The 17096-nt window shown below is 40.1% G+C and overlaps 1 protein-coding gene across 11 annotated transcripts in view; it reads right to left on the reverse strand.

The window, feature by feature from the left end:
* Positions 1-3247: 3247 nt before the first annotated feature.
* The window catches only part of TNIK (TRAF2 and NCK interacting kinase), a 411284-nt gene continuing 397435 nt past the window's right edge, over positions 3248-17096 (reverse strand). For 10 of the 11 annotated variants that reach the window (XM_059920518.1, XM_059920526.1, XM_059920525.1 and 7 more), the window contains 5 exons: positions 16337-16437; positions 13936-14085; positions 11481-11640; positions 11101-11240; positions 3248-8896 (listed from right to left, as the gene is read on the reverse strand). In XM_059920518.1, coding sequence (XP_059776501.1) covers positions 8813-8896; positions 11101-11240; positions 11481-11640; positions 13936-14085; positions 16337-16437 — 635 coding nt within the window. In that variant the 3' untranslated portion in view covers positions 3248-8812. Of the gene's footprint in view, positions 8897-11100; positions 11241-11480; positions 11641-13935; positions 14086-16336; positions 16438-17096 lie in introns of those variants that run through there. The other variant, XM_059920527.1, reaches the window with a different exon arrangement.

The raw sequence follows: 17096 nt of genomic DNA on the forward strand, positions 1-17096 counted from the left end.
TATGCTCTTTCTTTCTGGTCCAGTGATGCCTTCTAGCCCTAAATTCCTCAGTCTTAACTGGCATCTCTATTACTAAACGAGTTTAGTAATACAAGATGACCCGAGATCATGCAGCATTGGGTGTAGGGCTGAAATATTTGCTCAGACCATGAAGTTGCTAATCCATGTCCTCATGACACCATCTGGTAAATTAACTTTGAACTTTGGAAACCAAGATGACTATTTTTCTTGGCCGGAGGTGATCTTCTTTCAAACTGTTATTGTCATGGAACATGAACTTAGTTGCTTATGGATATATAAAAACATGTTTTCAAGCTGGTGATATTCAATTTTAAAGAAAACCAACGCTCAAATATTTTCACGTAAATTATTGAGAACTCATTTGAAAATCATTTATGGGGTCTCTACAACTGGAATTTGTGATGCTTAGATTGTTCACAATGACTGACACCTTGGGCATTTCTTAGCATCTGTTCCACATTCTCTATCTGTACCTGGAACCAATGCTCTGTATCTGCTGTAAAGGACTCCAGGAATCTACAGCTAAGTACCATGGAATCCAAAAATGGCTTTGGTCCTGGAAAAGATTGATTAAGACCATCACCCTTGCTATTTAGCATGAATTACATATTCTCTTTCATCTCAACAGATTTGGGAAAAGACATGGAAAATAATAGAGGAACAAAAAAATTCTTTCACTGTTATATTGCTTCATATTACATCATTTCATTATCTTCTTCCTTTATTTTTTAAAATATTTCTTTTATTAAGTGAGCAGGAAAATACATGATTGAACAAATTGAAACTACAAGCTGTGACCTTTACAAGACTGAGTGAAACAATAAATTCATCAGAAGGCATGTGTCAATTTCCTACAACAAAACTTCATGCAACAACATTCAGTGGAGCTGAATATATACAGATGTTAGAGGCTGCCCAGGGAAGCCTCAGAACTACTGTCACTTGGAAGAATCATAAGACCCAAATGTCATTAGGCTTTCTTGAAGCTGCATTTGGCAGGAGAATACCTTTAATGTTGTTTATTTCTTGTTTTAGAAAAAAATTTGTTGTTATCATTTTTAAACATTTAGACCAGAAAACAAAATTCAGTATCCTCTTCCCACTTCTAGTAACTCTGTACTTATTGCAATGCCAGTAGCTTAAAATGGATCATTATCTGTATAAATGTAATGGTTTTGAAATACATTTTTCTCAAGGTTCTATATGACAGCCTCTCTTCCAACCCTGCAGCTTGGCCTGTTAAGATGATTCATGGAGCAAGAAAGTACAGCCAGGATTATAGCGAGGTGTTTTCCATCCACAATAGCCTTCCAGGAAAGCAAATCCATTAGGTTTTCCATTATCTACATGAAAGCAGACCTATGCTTTTATGATATAGACTTTGGACGCAGCTTTTTGTTTTGATATTGAAATGAAAATGAATTTATAGTTTTATACCTTAATAAAAAATCCCCAAACTCTGTTATTATTTATTGTCATTCATTCGTTCATCCGATAAATACGTACTGAGTGATTACTATTTGCCAGGCATTATTATATGTACTGGAGATAGGCCAGTGAACAAACTAGATGCTGATAAGCGCTATGAAAGGCAGAGACTAAGTGGGGGATTGGAAATTATTTTATATAGGTCTCTGATAGTTTAGGGATATTTGTGCAGAGATCCAAAGGAAGCGGGGAGCACATGATACAGATACATGAATGGAGAGCTTTCCAGACAGAGGAAACAGCCAGGGCAAAGACCCTGAGACAGGAGCATGCTTTGAGGGTCTCCTGGGTAAAGCAAGGAGGGCAGTGTGGCTGGAGCAAAGTGAACTAGGGTAATAGTAGATGAGGTCAGATAAGTGGTAGTGGCGGTTGGGAATGGAGCAAAGGCTAGGTCAGATTTATTAGGGCCTTATAGGCCACTGTAAGGAAGTTGACATTCTGAGTGAGATGGAAAGACACTGAGCACTTGAGCAGAAAAGTGGCATAAACTGGTATATTAGTGGATGTTTTAAAAGTGTCATCTCAGGTAAGATGTGGCATGGTCTCAGCTTGGATTATGGATATTTTCTAAAGTGGGCCGGGGGGCGGGGGAAAAGGGTGTTTTGTTTTTAATGGATTGCATGTGGTATGCGAAAGAGAAAAATGAAGGGAAATGATAAGATGGTCTGGTCTGGAGGAACAAAGTTGCCATTTACTGACATAGACAAGACTGTAATGGGAGTAGATCTGTAGGTGGGGTGCGAATTAGTTTAGTTTTAAATATGTTGAGTTTGAGATGTCAATTATGCATCCAGTGAAGATGCCAAGTAAGTAGTTAGACATATAAATCTGGCTTTCAGAAAAGAGATTAGGGCTGGAGATAAAAATATTAGTATTGATAAAAATATGATGGTTTTTCAAGCCCCAAGACTAGAAGAGATCACTTAGAAAGGGGATGTCCAGTGCTGGGCACTCTAGGAATTCAGCAAAGGAGACCAATAAGGAATGGTCAGAGAGGTGAGAGACCATGAGAGGGATGTCCCAGAGCTGAGAAACTATTCAATACTTCAAGAAGGAAGGAGTTATTACCTGTGTTAAAGACTGCAGGTAAGTTAAACGGCACGAAGTCAGAGACCTGGCCATTGCATTTGACAGTGTGGATATAACTGGTGTCCTTAGCAAGAGCTGCTTGTGGTGGGGATGAAAAGCTGATTTGTTTTTTTGTGTGTGTGAAGGGGAACAGATAAGTAAGATGGCAGTTAGGGATGGTAGTGGGGCCCAGGGTGTTTGTAACACAAGAGATTGCAGAATGAATGCAGAGCAGCCCTCCAATAGAATGAGTAAAGCTGGTGACACAGAAGATTTTTGGGGTGATGACCTTTATTTGGTGACAATGGATGGGATCCACCTAGAGCAAATGGGAAGAATTGCCTGCTACCAGTTTAGGAGGTGTTGAGGTAATTGGTAACGGTTAAGTTTCACTGTTCAAGATCAGGAAACTGAGAAGCCAGGGATTCTCTAAGTGGTTCTTGAAATCACCACGAATTAATCAAGGGTGGTGTTGGAGATGGTGACAGTGAGCTAAGAGCCAAGATACTGAAGCAATGAGGGGGAGTGACCGAAGGTAACTGGAGAACTTATAGGCTGATGGCAAGAGCTTCAAAGCATTGAAGTGTTTAGGAGGAAGAAGGGATAATAGTCTGGAAGTGGCAATGAAGAACAAGCAGCCGTCCTCCTACTATCAATATTTTATTGTTCACATTTTGATAGAGATAACATAAAATAGTATATTCCAGGGTGTGGCAGTCACAGTATGGGAAAACCCCGGCTTAGAACCTATCAAATCATTTCTAACTACAGCTTGGAACAAACTTAGACAACAGTAACTGAAGGCTTTTTGAATGCAGGGGAAAAAAAAAAGTACTTGAAAGTAACCAAAAGGTTTAGACTAGAAAATATGCCAAGAAGATTTTCTTCTTTTATACCCTAACACAGGTGAGACTTATCCAGTTTCAGCACATTTTTGACAATTTAAAACACTTAAGAAAACTGGAGATTTAAACAATGTAAACACTTGTAGGCATAGCGAAATGATAGTTTTCCCTTCCAATATTATAAATTTGGCATTTCTACAGTTACGTTAACATTGTAAAAAAGATAGCTAAAATGCACAAAAATAGTTTCACAACATCCAATTTTAAACTTCATCCAAGCTGTCATCCTTTTTTGTTTTTTCCTGCTGCAGATTTATTTCTTGCTGTCACCTAACACTTGAAATTCTGATTCAGGGTGATGTCTGAGGTTTTTAAATAAACCATAATACAGAATTACTATTCCTTAATACTAACCCCAGGGGAAAAGATAGGAGGAAGAGGCAGCTGGGGCATGGATATTTGCTATGGACAAACAATGATCCATTGCTGGAAATGAAAACTCACCTTTCCTCCAGTATTTGCCCAGCCTCAACTGTGCAATGCAATTTAGTGTGATAAAAACAAACCATCAAAACCAAACCCTATCATGCAAGGAGTTGAGTTAGTTTGAAGATATCTACACAAAGCAAAAATCTGGAAACTTTAGAACATTTCTATTTTAAACTGTATTTTCTAGTCTTCATCCAAATGTTTGGCATCGTGGACAGAGTCAAAGATTTTGGTCTGAATTTAGAATATCTCAAAACTTATCCAGGGATTTTTGCTTTTAAAATGCTTTTATGAGTTTTATTTTGGTGCATTCTGGCATTTTCTGGAATGACAGCCCTAGAAGAATGAAGTTCAAAGCAGAGAGTTATGGTCTCATACTGTTTGATGCTATGCAAATTTTTGAATATTCTAATTGTCTATGGAAAAAGTCCCAGAACAATGATACAGTATGCAAATCAAACAACACTAGAAAATATTTGGTAGACATGTACAAATGGTCAGTTTTGAACTTGCAAATTCTCAGGAGGTTTTCTTTTTTGCTGGAGCTTCTGAAAGAAGATCAGTTTATACCCATTTTGGGACCCATAAAAGGAGAGCAGCACATTTTAAGGTTCTTGATATTGCAATCCTGATCAAGGCCAAAATGTAATGGTATTTATGAGAAATGCTGGCAGGTAAATGAAATCAAATTTATATTTTTGGATTTTATGTTGTAACTGTATAGTTTCAGGGAGGTCAGCTTTGGATTTGTTTGTTATTCTTTGATATAGTTAGATTTAAAGTTTTGAGGGATGAACTAAAAGGTAACTAATAATTCACAGAAACTGTTGAGATGGTCAGAACATAGAATCAGATTTGGGAACTTCGGGAGCATGGCAGGGTCATTCAGAATTGCCATCAGCATGTTATAGATATTCTCCTATTTTCCTCCGGAGGGTTAAAAAAGTTTGACCAGTAACTGCATCTTCTTTCTTAAAAATAATGTAGCACATCTCATACCTTAAAGCAGTCAGCACAAATGCAAGTGATGCCTGTTCAAGCAGACTTTCAAAGACAGCACACACTATAACACAAATAGCTCTTCAACATTTCAAGAATACAGTGACAGGAAGTGGGACACATACTAGTAGGGAAAACATTTTTTTTTTTTTTTAAACTTCATGGAATGTGAGGTCAGACTTCAGCCCCTTCTTGTCTGGCAACGGACAAAACCAAAATGGCTCCGGCCTGAATTTCACATCTCTTTCTAATCTACTGCACAGGAGCGACCAGAGACACCAATTACCAATAAGTCACAAGAGCAGACAGAAAACTGTTAGTAGGTCTTGACAACCAGGCATTAAGATGCTTTTAAAAAATGTGTACTTGATGCAACGTATGTAAAAAGCGTGTCTTGGAAAGCAGTGTCAAAGTGTTAGAAAAATGGAGTCCCTGTTTGAGTGGCCTTGTGGGATGGCATCTGTGCCTTCATCTATACTGTTGAAGTAGCTCTAAGTCTTCTTGAAGCACTGTTCGAAAGTCTTCAAGAAAAATATCTAAACAGAGTCATTAGATTTTATGTGGCACAGTGCAAGCTGTCTTCACTTATACTGTGTGCAAGGACAATGGTCTGAATGTAATTGGCATGGAGAGAGAGTACTCTCCCCATCTGAAGGGATCTTACAGGTCCGCTGTTGCCATTACCCACTGCATGGAGGAATCTTCTCTAGAGTCCCGGACTAGCACTCAGGAATGATAGTCACCTGACAGACCCCGGCCCACGACGACGGTGTGAGCAGCTGCAGTGGATTTTATGCATGATTATCAACTGAGAGTAGCAAGGACAGAAAAGATCTAGAGAAACTTACTTTGGGGGAGGGAGGGCTCAGTTTCTCTTTGCATAGAAATCTTAATAAAAATTTCTTTGGTCTTGAAACTCGTTTCAGTTTTTAGTTTTATTTTTTCCTGTTGGGGATTTTATCTCTAGAACTGGCTCATTTTATTTTTAAGATGATATTAAGAGGGAGGAAAAGTACAACCACCCCCTCACCCCTGCCCACCCCAAAAAAAGGAATAAAGAATTAAAGCACACCAAAAAGTTGGGAATTGTTACAGGCCCAAGAATAGTTATTCTGAAATATTCTGCATGACCTAGGCCTCAGTATTTCAGGGCTAGGGTCAGTCCTGATGGAGGAAAATGTATTTTTGGAGATAAAAGCTTCAAAGAATTCTTTAGAAATCTTTTAAGGAGCACAGATTTGTGGGAGGCCCTTTTTAAATTTGGTTTTGCCTTGTACTCTGTGTAAGATATTTGTACAAAAATATAAAAGGCATGGCTTGATGTTTAACGTCTGTGTTTTATTGTTGTTGGCACCAGAAAAGCTCATGTTCTATGTTATGTCACTGTACATACTGTAAACAAGACTGCATTAATATTGTTCTCTTATGATTTTTTGTTTCAATGAATCTAGGCTTTAAAAAATACATTCACAAACTACCTTATGTTTAAACACAATGATTCCCTTTTATTTCTTAACTGTACCCAAAATCCCACAATAAAAAAATCATTTAAAGCTGTGTGTTTCGAACTTACCACTTAGAAATAAAAACAAAACAAAACATAAAAACAAAGATCAGTTTGCAACATAATTTAAAGAAGCTTCTGGTTTAAAATACCACAGCAGCGATATAAAGAGCTGGTGGCAATCACATGCGGGGATGAGACCCAAATCAATATATCTTGTCCACGTCAGCATCCAATTACAGTAGTTGCTAAATTCAATCCAAAACGTCATTGCTGAATTTGTTGCGCGGAATTTGTGAAGATAATATTGTTCAGCAGCAGAACCTTAGCAGTAAAAATGAGAACGGGAGGATATCATTGCTTTTGAGCACTAAAGGGACCACAATGAGGACATCTTGGTGATCGCCTGAAGATAATCCTCAATTCCATTCCTGTGTTACCTGCTTAAAATAACTGCAAATGACAACCACATTTACAGAAGGGGCAGAATCATCTATAACAGAACTAGAATATTTCCCCTTCCCTGTCTCCCCTTGCCCAAGCCACCAGATTGAAATGGCGCCGTTTTCCTAATGTGTATTTTGTTCTCATTAATAGTACATCAGCTGCTCATGTATTTAGGCAAAATCAGTAGGATCATAGATTTTTTTTTTTTTTGATCTGTTTAGAGTAATTGTTTTCTCCAGAAACAAGCCACATTAGTTTTGTTGTTGGATTTTTTTTTTTTTTTCAATTTTTCAAGAAGAACAATTTGGTCAACTACTGTTTCATTTTAAAATGTTAAATGCACCTGAGATTGCCAGTTGAGCTCTCTATATGTCTCCTGGAGATAACACTGCTGTGATGAACAGTGAAACAAAACAAACGAAACGAGGTAGGTTAAAACAGGAAGCGCAACACAGATATCGTTTTGCAACACCTTGATACCACAGGCGGCCATGCTGGTAGCTTTGGAAAAAGAAATCCCAGACAGTCACGTAAAAGTTCAAATCATCCGCGTAAGAGTCTATAAGGACACAAGTCAACCTGAACGAAATACATACATATTCTGCACAAATGTTGTTTACCGTATGTTGGGTAATTTGGAGGAAGGTAAAATGATTAGGGTCTCAGAATTTCGGCCAAAGCCTTGCTTTCAAGTTCTATAACATCTGAACCAATGATGCCCACTGGGTCTCAGGCAGGCTTAGTAGTCTAGTCCCTTCTCTCACCAACCCAGAGAGAACACAGACAGCTCAGAAACATTTATTATTATTATTTTTTCAGTCACAGTTTTCATCTTGGGAAAGTGGCACCCTCAGGAGAAAGCTGGGAACGACCAGAGCCTGGATCTTATTTATTCTCCAATTCCCAGAAAGAACAAAGTCTTAACTCCTAACGAAGCCCGAACAGAGTGACCTCTAAGCTGGGAAGTTTTGTGCATTTGGAAAAAAATAAGTGTGTGTGTGTGTGTGTGTGTGTATATACATTTTTAGCTTGTTTCCAGCAGCTCTTTCTGTCTGACCCCCTCTGTCATCCCATCTTTTGCCCTGATCTGTTGCATAATCGCTGAGGCAATGTTGTATTATAGAGTCCCTCATTCACTAGAGGCAACTCAACTCAATGGCACTACTATCCCATTCAACACACTCTGTTCTGTACAGGGCCATATAAAATAGGGCCTGCCAGACTCACAAAAATGGTAGTTGATTTTATTAGTCTAAGGCTAGTAGTTTAGCCATTTAAAATCTATTTCCCAAAAGAGGGGAAAACTAGTATTTTTCTTCTCTTTTAAAAATCCATTAGCAGTTGCTATCAAAAAGCAACCTTTTGGGTTCGTGAAGGCAAAAGAGTTCTACAATTACCCCACTATGTAGTTATGGCCTTCAGTGTAAAGAGATAAGGTACATTTATTGTGCTGTCTCTCACCATTCGAAATTGGAAATTTTACAACACATTGTATACTGAAAGCTAGCAGGCAGACAGAATTAAAAACAGACATTTTCTCAGTATGCATTCTTTCCCCATTCTTACAAAGTAAAGGGGTAAAGAAAAAAGGTAAAAAAACAAAACAAAATAAAACTCAAAAACCCACCAGAACACAGCTTAATCATAAGAGCACACAATATTTGTTTCTATCCCTAACTCCGAAGGGCACGTGGTCCATCTTTGTCCACAGACAACGCAGCATTCTTGGGGATCTCCTGGAAATTCCTGCCACCTTTTTCTCTCCTTCTCAACCAGGCTGCAACATTGAAAGATGGACTGTACTGGGACGGGTGGAGGGAGAGGAAAAGGGTAAAGCGGTATGGTCAACCAAGCCTTCTGATTCTGCCTCTAGACTGGCATAAGTCCACATGAGTTATGTTCTTTTAAATTAGAAATAACGCCATGAAGATAAGTGCCAAGTGCTCTTCTGTTACCAGTTCATCATGGAATTTCTGTTGAGGGTCATGAAAAACACTTGGCTACTTCCTCCAGATCGCACGGATGCAAAAAATACCTGTTTGAAATTAAAAAGAAGTTAGTTCAACCGCATGGTTTCTTTCCCTCTTTTCTTCAACCGTCCATCCATTTTCTCTCACATGTCCTATCCTTGCCATGTGTCAGCTCTTAGGACTTAATGGCTGGTGTTTATAAAGTGCCTTTTAATACAGTGCATCCTCTGTAAACATTCCTGCCTTTATTCCTATGAAGGTTACTATGACTGACTGTGGCATTGGCCTTCAGGGACCCAGAAGGGGCTATATCTTGATTTGTAACAACCTTTTGGGCACTCACTTTTTACAAGGGAGTTTCGTGCTAGGATAATATGCTGGATTTCTGGTCTAGGACACAACACGTCCTTTGTTAATTTCTGGAAAGCCACAGGGGCTCCCCTTTTCTCTCCCCTAATAACAAGAGGGCAGACTTTGGGAATGAAGAGAATCCTCTCACATTTCCAAAGTCAAGGGGGAATTTGGGGCCTACTGACTACTATACAACTTCATTTCTCAATTAAGAAAAAAAAATAAGTGGTTCTGGTCAGATAGGGTAAGGTGTTTAATGCCTATTCACTTTGGCATTCCAAGAGTTAATGCTTGGTTTCTCTGCTGATGAATGCATATCCTAGGCCAAAGGAGATCATGGCATTAATAAGGAGAACCACAGTCCATTCGGTCTGGGCCTGCTAAATCATTTTATCAAACGACTGAGAGAAGCGAGCAAAATTTGGGGTACTGCTTGCTTGAGCTGAACATCAATGAACCACTGCCCAGAAAAATAATATTCTGGGCTGTGGCCCAGTTCTTCAGTCAGCCAACACCAAACTTTGGTCCAAGGCATTTACTTTTGTCATTAGTATAAAGTCTCTGCTACTTCATTCCCACAGTTTCTTCAGAAGAATTGCTGTCTCTCCCAACAACTTCTTAGGAAGTTCTGTGGAAATGCTCACCGTTCAGCTAATGCTACATATGTAAGTAAAGCTACTGTTAGGGTCAGTGAATGAAAACGGGGAAGCACAGAGGACCCATGGGAACACAATGAGGGAAAGAAAGGGCCGCTGTTCTCTCCAGGTTCTGTGAGCCCTGGCTCTAAACCTCGGGCCCCAGATGCTGGTGTGGTCCCAGCCTGCTGCTGAGGGTGTGGTCGTGACTTGAAATTGGCTTTCTGGGGTGGGACTTCAATGAATTGGAGCGTGGGTGTCCATGCCCAGATCACTCGTAGTCTTATGATTCCCAGAGACTAGGCGGGGGCTGGAATTTTACTAGGGGTCAGGTCTGTTTTCTAGCGTATTCTGATAAGGGCCTGGGACCATCCTTGCCATCCCCAGCTGTTGCCACCCAGACCACACCAGACCACACCAGGTCAGAGTAGTTGGCTACTCCAGGGCCAGACTAAGACCAGCCTGGCTTCTGGGGAACGGGAGTGAGCCAAGAGATGCAGGTCTGTTCAACCTGTCACGTTCTTTTCTGTAGATGTTTATGTCTGCTGTTTTGGGGACAGCATTTCTAAGCTGGCCATAGTCCCAAAGGATGAATTCACAAATACAGCATAGCTTAGCTACTAAAAACTCTGGGTTAGTCTACAAGGAGGGCAAGGGAGAAGCAGCACTGCTGCAGGATACGCCTTCTGGGCGACTGATCATGCCAGACGAACACCGCCGATTTCACTGGAAAACAGTCCCCCTATGACACTTCAGAAGAAACATGGCTGGAATGACACAGGACATGGCACTAGTTGAGTTTGTGATTGTGCATTCCTTAAGGAATGGGGTGACACTTTTTAAAAGTTTATATTTCTACATGTCAAATGTTTTACATTTAAAATCGAATATAATGTGATGGGTTACGTCCCAATAGTGATTTTGTGAAAAGTCTAAAAGTGGGGTATAAAGTTCACCCACTGTGAGATGACTAATGAGAGGCCAACTCTTCTAAGTGCTTAGGAGAATTTGGGGTATTTGCTGAGTCATCTTAAGGCCTGCAAGCCACACAGGTTACTAAGAGTTTACAAGAAATTTTTTAGATGTTTTTATGTCTTTTTTGATGTGTGAATAATATATTTTGAGGGTTCACAGGAATCAAACCAAATAATGCCATTTCAAGATAATATTGATTGTTTAACACAGATGTGATTCAAATCAGTATAAAGGAAAATGAAGGTTTCACAGGTACCTGGCGGTCTCTTAAAATGCAAACACTAATGCAAATGTTGAAACGGATTTACCTTATCATTTCTTTCACATAGAAACTTTAACCTTTGAGCTCGCTTATGCATAAATACTCCATCCAAATGTCCTGTTTCCACTGACCGGATCTCAATAGCTTTCTCGCCCCAGCCCATTATCTGATTGGAATGAATGTAGGCTGTCAAAAGGAATTTCCAAAACTGCATTAAAAACATTAGATGGGCAATAACTCACAGCATCTGTTCACATCTTAACCACAAAAATGACAAACGACTTGAGATAAACAGACAAAGCAAGTCTTACAAGTGTTATTCACAGACTTTTTTTTTGTGGAATCAAATGGTTGTTTCACATTTCTTGACTTTCGTTTCATTTGGGGGGTGTAACTGCTGAAGGAGATAAGGAATGGTTAACCTACCCACAGACGTGGGCATTTCTCCCCATTGGAGCACCACATCCTTAGTTATCCGGCCGTAGGTGTTTACATACACCCCCTCATCCTCATAGCAAACAAGCATTTCCATTCCATCTGTTTTAGGCAAGATGACAATGGCATGAGGAGTGATATTGCCCTGAATCTAGAAGACAAAGAAAGGCCAGGCATTATTCTTTTAAAAAATAAGACAGTATCTTAGCTATTACTCTCTAAGAATTGCACACACAAAAAAAATTTTTTTTTTCTTTTCCCTTTTCCATTTACATTCTAGAGACTGACGTTTTGTTTTGCTTAATTTAACCACCGACCTGTCAAATACCCTGGTAAATACAAACTTAGGCACTAGGTTGAGAATCCAATTTACCTGTTCTAAAAGCAACAACTACAACTATGGAGCACCTGCCCTGTGCCAAGCGTGGGCCCTTTCCATGTATAACTTCTGGCCTTTAGAACAGCTCCCTATGCTAGATATTTCTGTCTACAGATGAAGCAACTGCATCTCAGAGGGCTTATGTAATTTGACCAAAGCTGCACTAGTATGTGGTGGTAGAATTGGGATTTGAGCACATTGCCGTGGACATTGAAAATCTCGTGTTTTCTATCCACTTCCAAAAAAGATGAGGAGAATGCAATCCAGTTGGATCTAATGGAAACAGCCCAAATGGGGCCAAAAGGTGGGACCAAAACAGGCTATGAACAGTCAATACAGTTGTTTATCTGGGTGCCTAAATAAGTCCCCTACATACGAACCTTCAAGGTGCGAACTTTCCAAGGTGCAAACGTGTGTTCGCATGTCCAATCTTCACGTGCCTGGTGTACATTGTGACGTGCGTGCATCCTCTACAAGTGGTTGTGCTTTTGTGTACTTTACTTTTACAGTACTGTGTAGAGTACAGTAGTACAGTATCGTTATTTCAAGCCCAGGATGTCCGGAAGCAAGCGTAAAAGCAGCGGTGATGTAGCTGGTAGTGCTAAGAAGTGCCAGCTGTTGTACTGTACTACTGTACTTTTCAAGGTACTGTACTGCAAGATTAAAAATGTTTCCTTTATTTTTTGTGTTTGTTTTTTATGTATTATTTGTGTGAAAAGTATCATAAACCTATTACAGTACAGTACTATATAGCCGATTGTGTTAGTTGGGTACCTAGGCTAACTTCGTTGGACTTATGAACAAACTAAACTTACGAACTTGCTCTCGGAATGGAACTCGTTCTTATGTAGGGGACTTACTGCAGTCCAAATTAATGGCTTGTTGAGAAAAAATTTAAAAATTACCGTTCACTAAAAAAAAAAAATCATACTATTCAGATAAGTGTAGATTGACTTGTTCTGGGAAAAGAGACATGGTGTTGCTGCGATGCCCTGGTTGAGAATGTCATGGCCGTCCAGTAGGTACATGGTGAACAGGAATGAGGGGATGGAGGATGATCATGGGTACAGCCCAGTGCCCTCACCAAGAGCACAGGCTGTGAGTCCTGTGTGCACATACACACACGAGAAAAGCTGTAACGTAACAACCAATGACGTGTGTGTGTCGTGCACCAAAACAACTTTTTTCAATTGTTGTGCTCCTTTGGAGTAAAGTCTTTAAAGTCTCAAAATACCAAACAGCAACAGATTAGGTCTCAGACTTTGCTGACGAATAATTTCTACTGTATGTTAGCCTTGGGACTACATACATTAGAGGAAACACAATTTACAGTGCACTCATCCTACTACATGAAACCATGGGCGGCACGTCCCTTAAAAGTCATGTTTTAGGCAATGTGTCAGTATAGTAATATTAATAGTACAATTTGCAGGGCCCGCCCTGTGCCAACTACTTTAGATGTATGACCTCACTTAATGCTGACGATAACCCTATGTGATAGGTCATCTTAGCCCCATTTTACAGATGTGAAAGCTGAGGGTTGGACAGGCTGCCTAACGTGTCCACTATTGCAAAGCGAATACATGCAAGAGCCAGAGCATGTGCTCCAGGGTGTCTGATTCCGCCATGTGACACTGCCCTCCACTTGAAGAGAGGAACAATAGCAGAAAAAGGATCCCTGGACTTCTCCCACATAAAATGAAGCAATCTCCTTCAAAAACTAAAAATAGAAGCTCATCTACTATAGTCTTGCTTAAAAAACAGAATCTATGCCCTTGAATGAAAAACACTGTATGTATTTTAATGTAAAATCCAATGAGACAACATGTCCAGTAAATGGCAAATAACTGCTATTACGTGTTACTCAATTTTAAGCAGCCATAAAAATCAGTTAAATTTACATGTTTTATGTCTTAAAAGCCTCATCTATTTAGTGAAGACCAAAAGTCCATCTGCTTTACTGATTAGTAGAAGTTAGCATGACCTCCACTAAAAATGTACAAAAACAAATCTATACACACAGGTTGTGGAACAGAGAGTCTTGACAGTCTGCTTCCAGGAACTTACATGAGATGGTATGTAGATATCATAAGAGTTTCCTGAATCAACATCAATTACATGGAAACCAGTGTGTGAACCAAAAATAACCTTTAATCTTTGACCTTCTTCTACTGTGAGATCAACAAGCAGTGGCTTGTGCTGGAGATCTGCAAAAGACTTTAAAAATCACCCCATGAGTACCCACATCATTCAAAGACGTTATCTTAATACATTTTTCCTTTAGCCATTTCCCGTGGAAGTTAATGTCTGACTTTCTTAAATTGGAAAGCTAGGAAATCTTTCTTTCAGTTTCAGGGCTATTCATATTCTGACTCTGGGAGGAAGAGTCTAGCATCCATTTGCTCCCCTTTTTCTACCCCTTGTGCTCCAGGGCAGAGAAGCTGGTTGACAGTTGTCAGTTTTGATAGTGTCATCATATATTAAAAGCTTGGTGTCTGGGTGCTGCTGTTCTTCCCTGTTTATTTCTGGCCTTTTCCCCAAGAAGAAGGTCCAGTCACCTCTCTGGCGCCTCTCCTTCCCAAGGGACAGCCAGGTCCAGGCATGGCTACTACCTTTTCAGAGACAGACTGTGTGGGCAGGCAGGCCAGCCCTGTGCTAAGCCTGTTCAGGGTTAACAGGCGTGCTCTGGTTCTGACTCTCCTGGGTGAGTGAGTACACATCAGGCTGGCGCTTTCTCTAAACTTAATGTTGAGATCTGAGACTTGGGTTTGGGCGATAGAGGACGGTGGGGATGATTCATTTCAAGACTCACGGCTTACGTTGGCTAGCTGGGTTTAAAAGGAAAAGAAAAAAAGACCTCCAGCCACGTTTATCAAAGTTCTGTGTGTGAGACTCCAGAGTCTAAGCCCCAACTAACTGTCAAGTGTTGCTCTGTTTTCCTTTGCCATTATTTAATCCACACTCTACCTGTATTGGTCTTGAAGTCTGGGCGAGAATCTGTGAAACCACAAGTGCCTCGGCTATCATGCCACTGTCACCTAACAGACTCCGCCCTCCTTCTCGTTTGCTAACATCGTTCTCACATATGGGAGGTTCGAGCCTCGTCTCCTTGTCCCACGGGAGGGATCGACCCCCTGCCGGCTCCAGTCTTTCCTCTTCGAGTCCTTGCCTTTGCTCTTCCCTCTTTCTAGGCTGGCCATGGTTTGCTCAACAAAGCATTTTGCAGTCAATCCTGCACTTTGGCTAGTACACTGATGACAGTAACTTCAGAACCGGAACGGGAACGGGATCTCGATTGAAAAGCTTTTGTGAAGAGAGATTTTGGCAGGACAGCAGCACCGCTGTAGCTTTCAGGAGTCATCCCTGAAGTGTTATTACTAACCCAATGCATTCCAAACATTTCTCTCCATAAAAGCGGGGTTAACGAGTGGGGCCCATTTCGCATCTTCCTGAGCACATCACAAATGAACTCCTTGCCCTGCTAAAGGAACAAGACAGAAGCGAGGGGTGATTCAGCCCTGAAGAGGGCTTTGTAATGTTCCCAAGGCAGCTTCTGCCCTCACTTGGCATATGTGGCAACAGAAAATACATAAAGGGTCAAAGAAAGATAATAGTCATAAAGGCGGGGAGAAAAAGTGAGGGCCAAGGAGATATAAAGAAAGAGAGAGATGTAGGCAGAGGGTAAGAATGAACAGAAGGTAAATTCACACTGGCTATGGGTAGACTGTGCAGCTCTGAAAACATCAGGGTGCCTGTAAGTACTGGTCCTTCTGGCATTTGGGGGTCAGCTTTCATGATCTGGAGTCAACGGGACCAGCATTTCCCCATTCTACTTCTGTTGAATCTCATGAGTTATCAAGCCAACCACAGTGGGTACAGACTTAGACAAGATAAAAAATGAAACAGCAATGAAAATTGAAGGAGGCAGAGAAACTAGGCCATTTCCATTCAGTATTCATTTCAGAGAAGTCCAACAGCAATGGGGATATATGAGCATCAAGTGAGTTTTAGCGACTTTTCCCCAAAAGGCTTACGAGGATTACAAGATTTAGAGACTCAGTTCAGCCTTGAGATTCAGTGCTGCTTGCTGTCGGTCTGCCTTTTTCAGACGAAATATCAAGAGAGTGCCCTAGTTAGGTGGGTGTATAATAAATCTCACTGCCTAATATCATAATGACTGCTTTGCCTGGTAACCATTCCACACTAAATGCCACTTAGAGATGATGATGTATAGACCTGAAATGGAGGAGGGCGGACCCAAATTGTAATTTGACTAATTAACAGTATTTACTAATACCTAGTCTTTACTTTTAGAATAACAAATAAGAGCTCCTACACTTTTAAAAGAGGTTTATTATATACAGAAAAATTGGTACTAGTGTATGTGTAAGTTAACCACTGTTAACTGATGGGAACCTAAACTATATAAAAAAACAAGCCCTTGTTAGGTAATCACATGCCTACTTACCTTAAATGCCATGAACTTATGATATGGTTTAGGAGCCCAAGCATATATCTCCACAGCATTCTTTAAGGCAATCACCAAGAATTTGATCCTTTCATATTTGACTGTAATAGAAAAATTATGAATTAAAATAGTTCATTAATTTATTCAAGTTTTTGTATTAATGAATGTGTAAACCACTATATATATATATATATATATATATATATATATATATATATATATATACACACACACACACATATATATCATCCTGATTGAGGGTAATGCTCTGGTGTGGGATGTTCTCATAGATACAGATTTAACTTCCTTTAATGTACTTGGTTTACAGGATACCTGGGGCCTTTTGCTTCATACTGAAGGCTCTTATCTTCATCTAAAGATGTAACTGGCTTAGGACTGCCTCTAAGAACTAGGTCTAGGTGTGAATTATTTATTGTAAGAAGAATCTGTATAAAAATCCTCCATGTCTCCTTGCCTGGCTTTTATGTTCACCCACATGTAAGCAGCTGAGAGCTGGTATGGCAAGATGGTAGAAAAATCAACAAATGGGTAGAGACATAATGGCTGCCGTTCTCTTACTATTCAAATTTGGATTCCAGTTATTAGGAATTCAAAAAGGACCAGTGCCCTTAACATGAGATCCCAGAGAGATCCCTCTCCCTTCCTGCTATGTGAGGTTATAGGAAAAAGACCACTGTCTATGACCCAGGAAGCAGGCCCTCACCAGATACTGAATCTGCCACCACTTTGATCTTGGCTC

The sequence above is a fragment of the Balaenoptera ricei genome, chromosome 4 (genome assembly GCF_028023285.1).
Source record: "Balaenoptera ricei isolate mBalRic1 chromosome 4, mBalRic1.hap2, whole genome shotgun sequence".
NCBI lineage: Eukaryota > Metazoa > Chordata > Mammalia > Artiodactyla > Balaenopteridae > Balaenoptera > Balaenoptera ricei.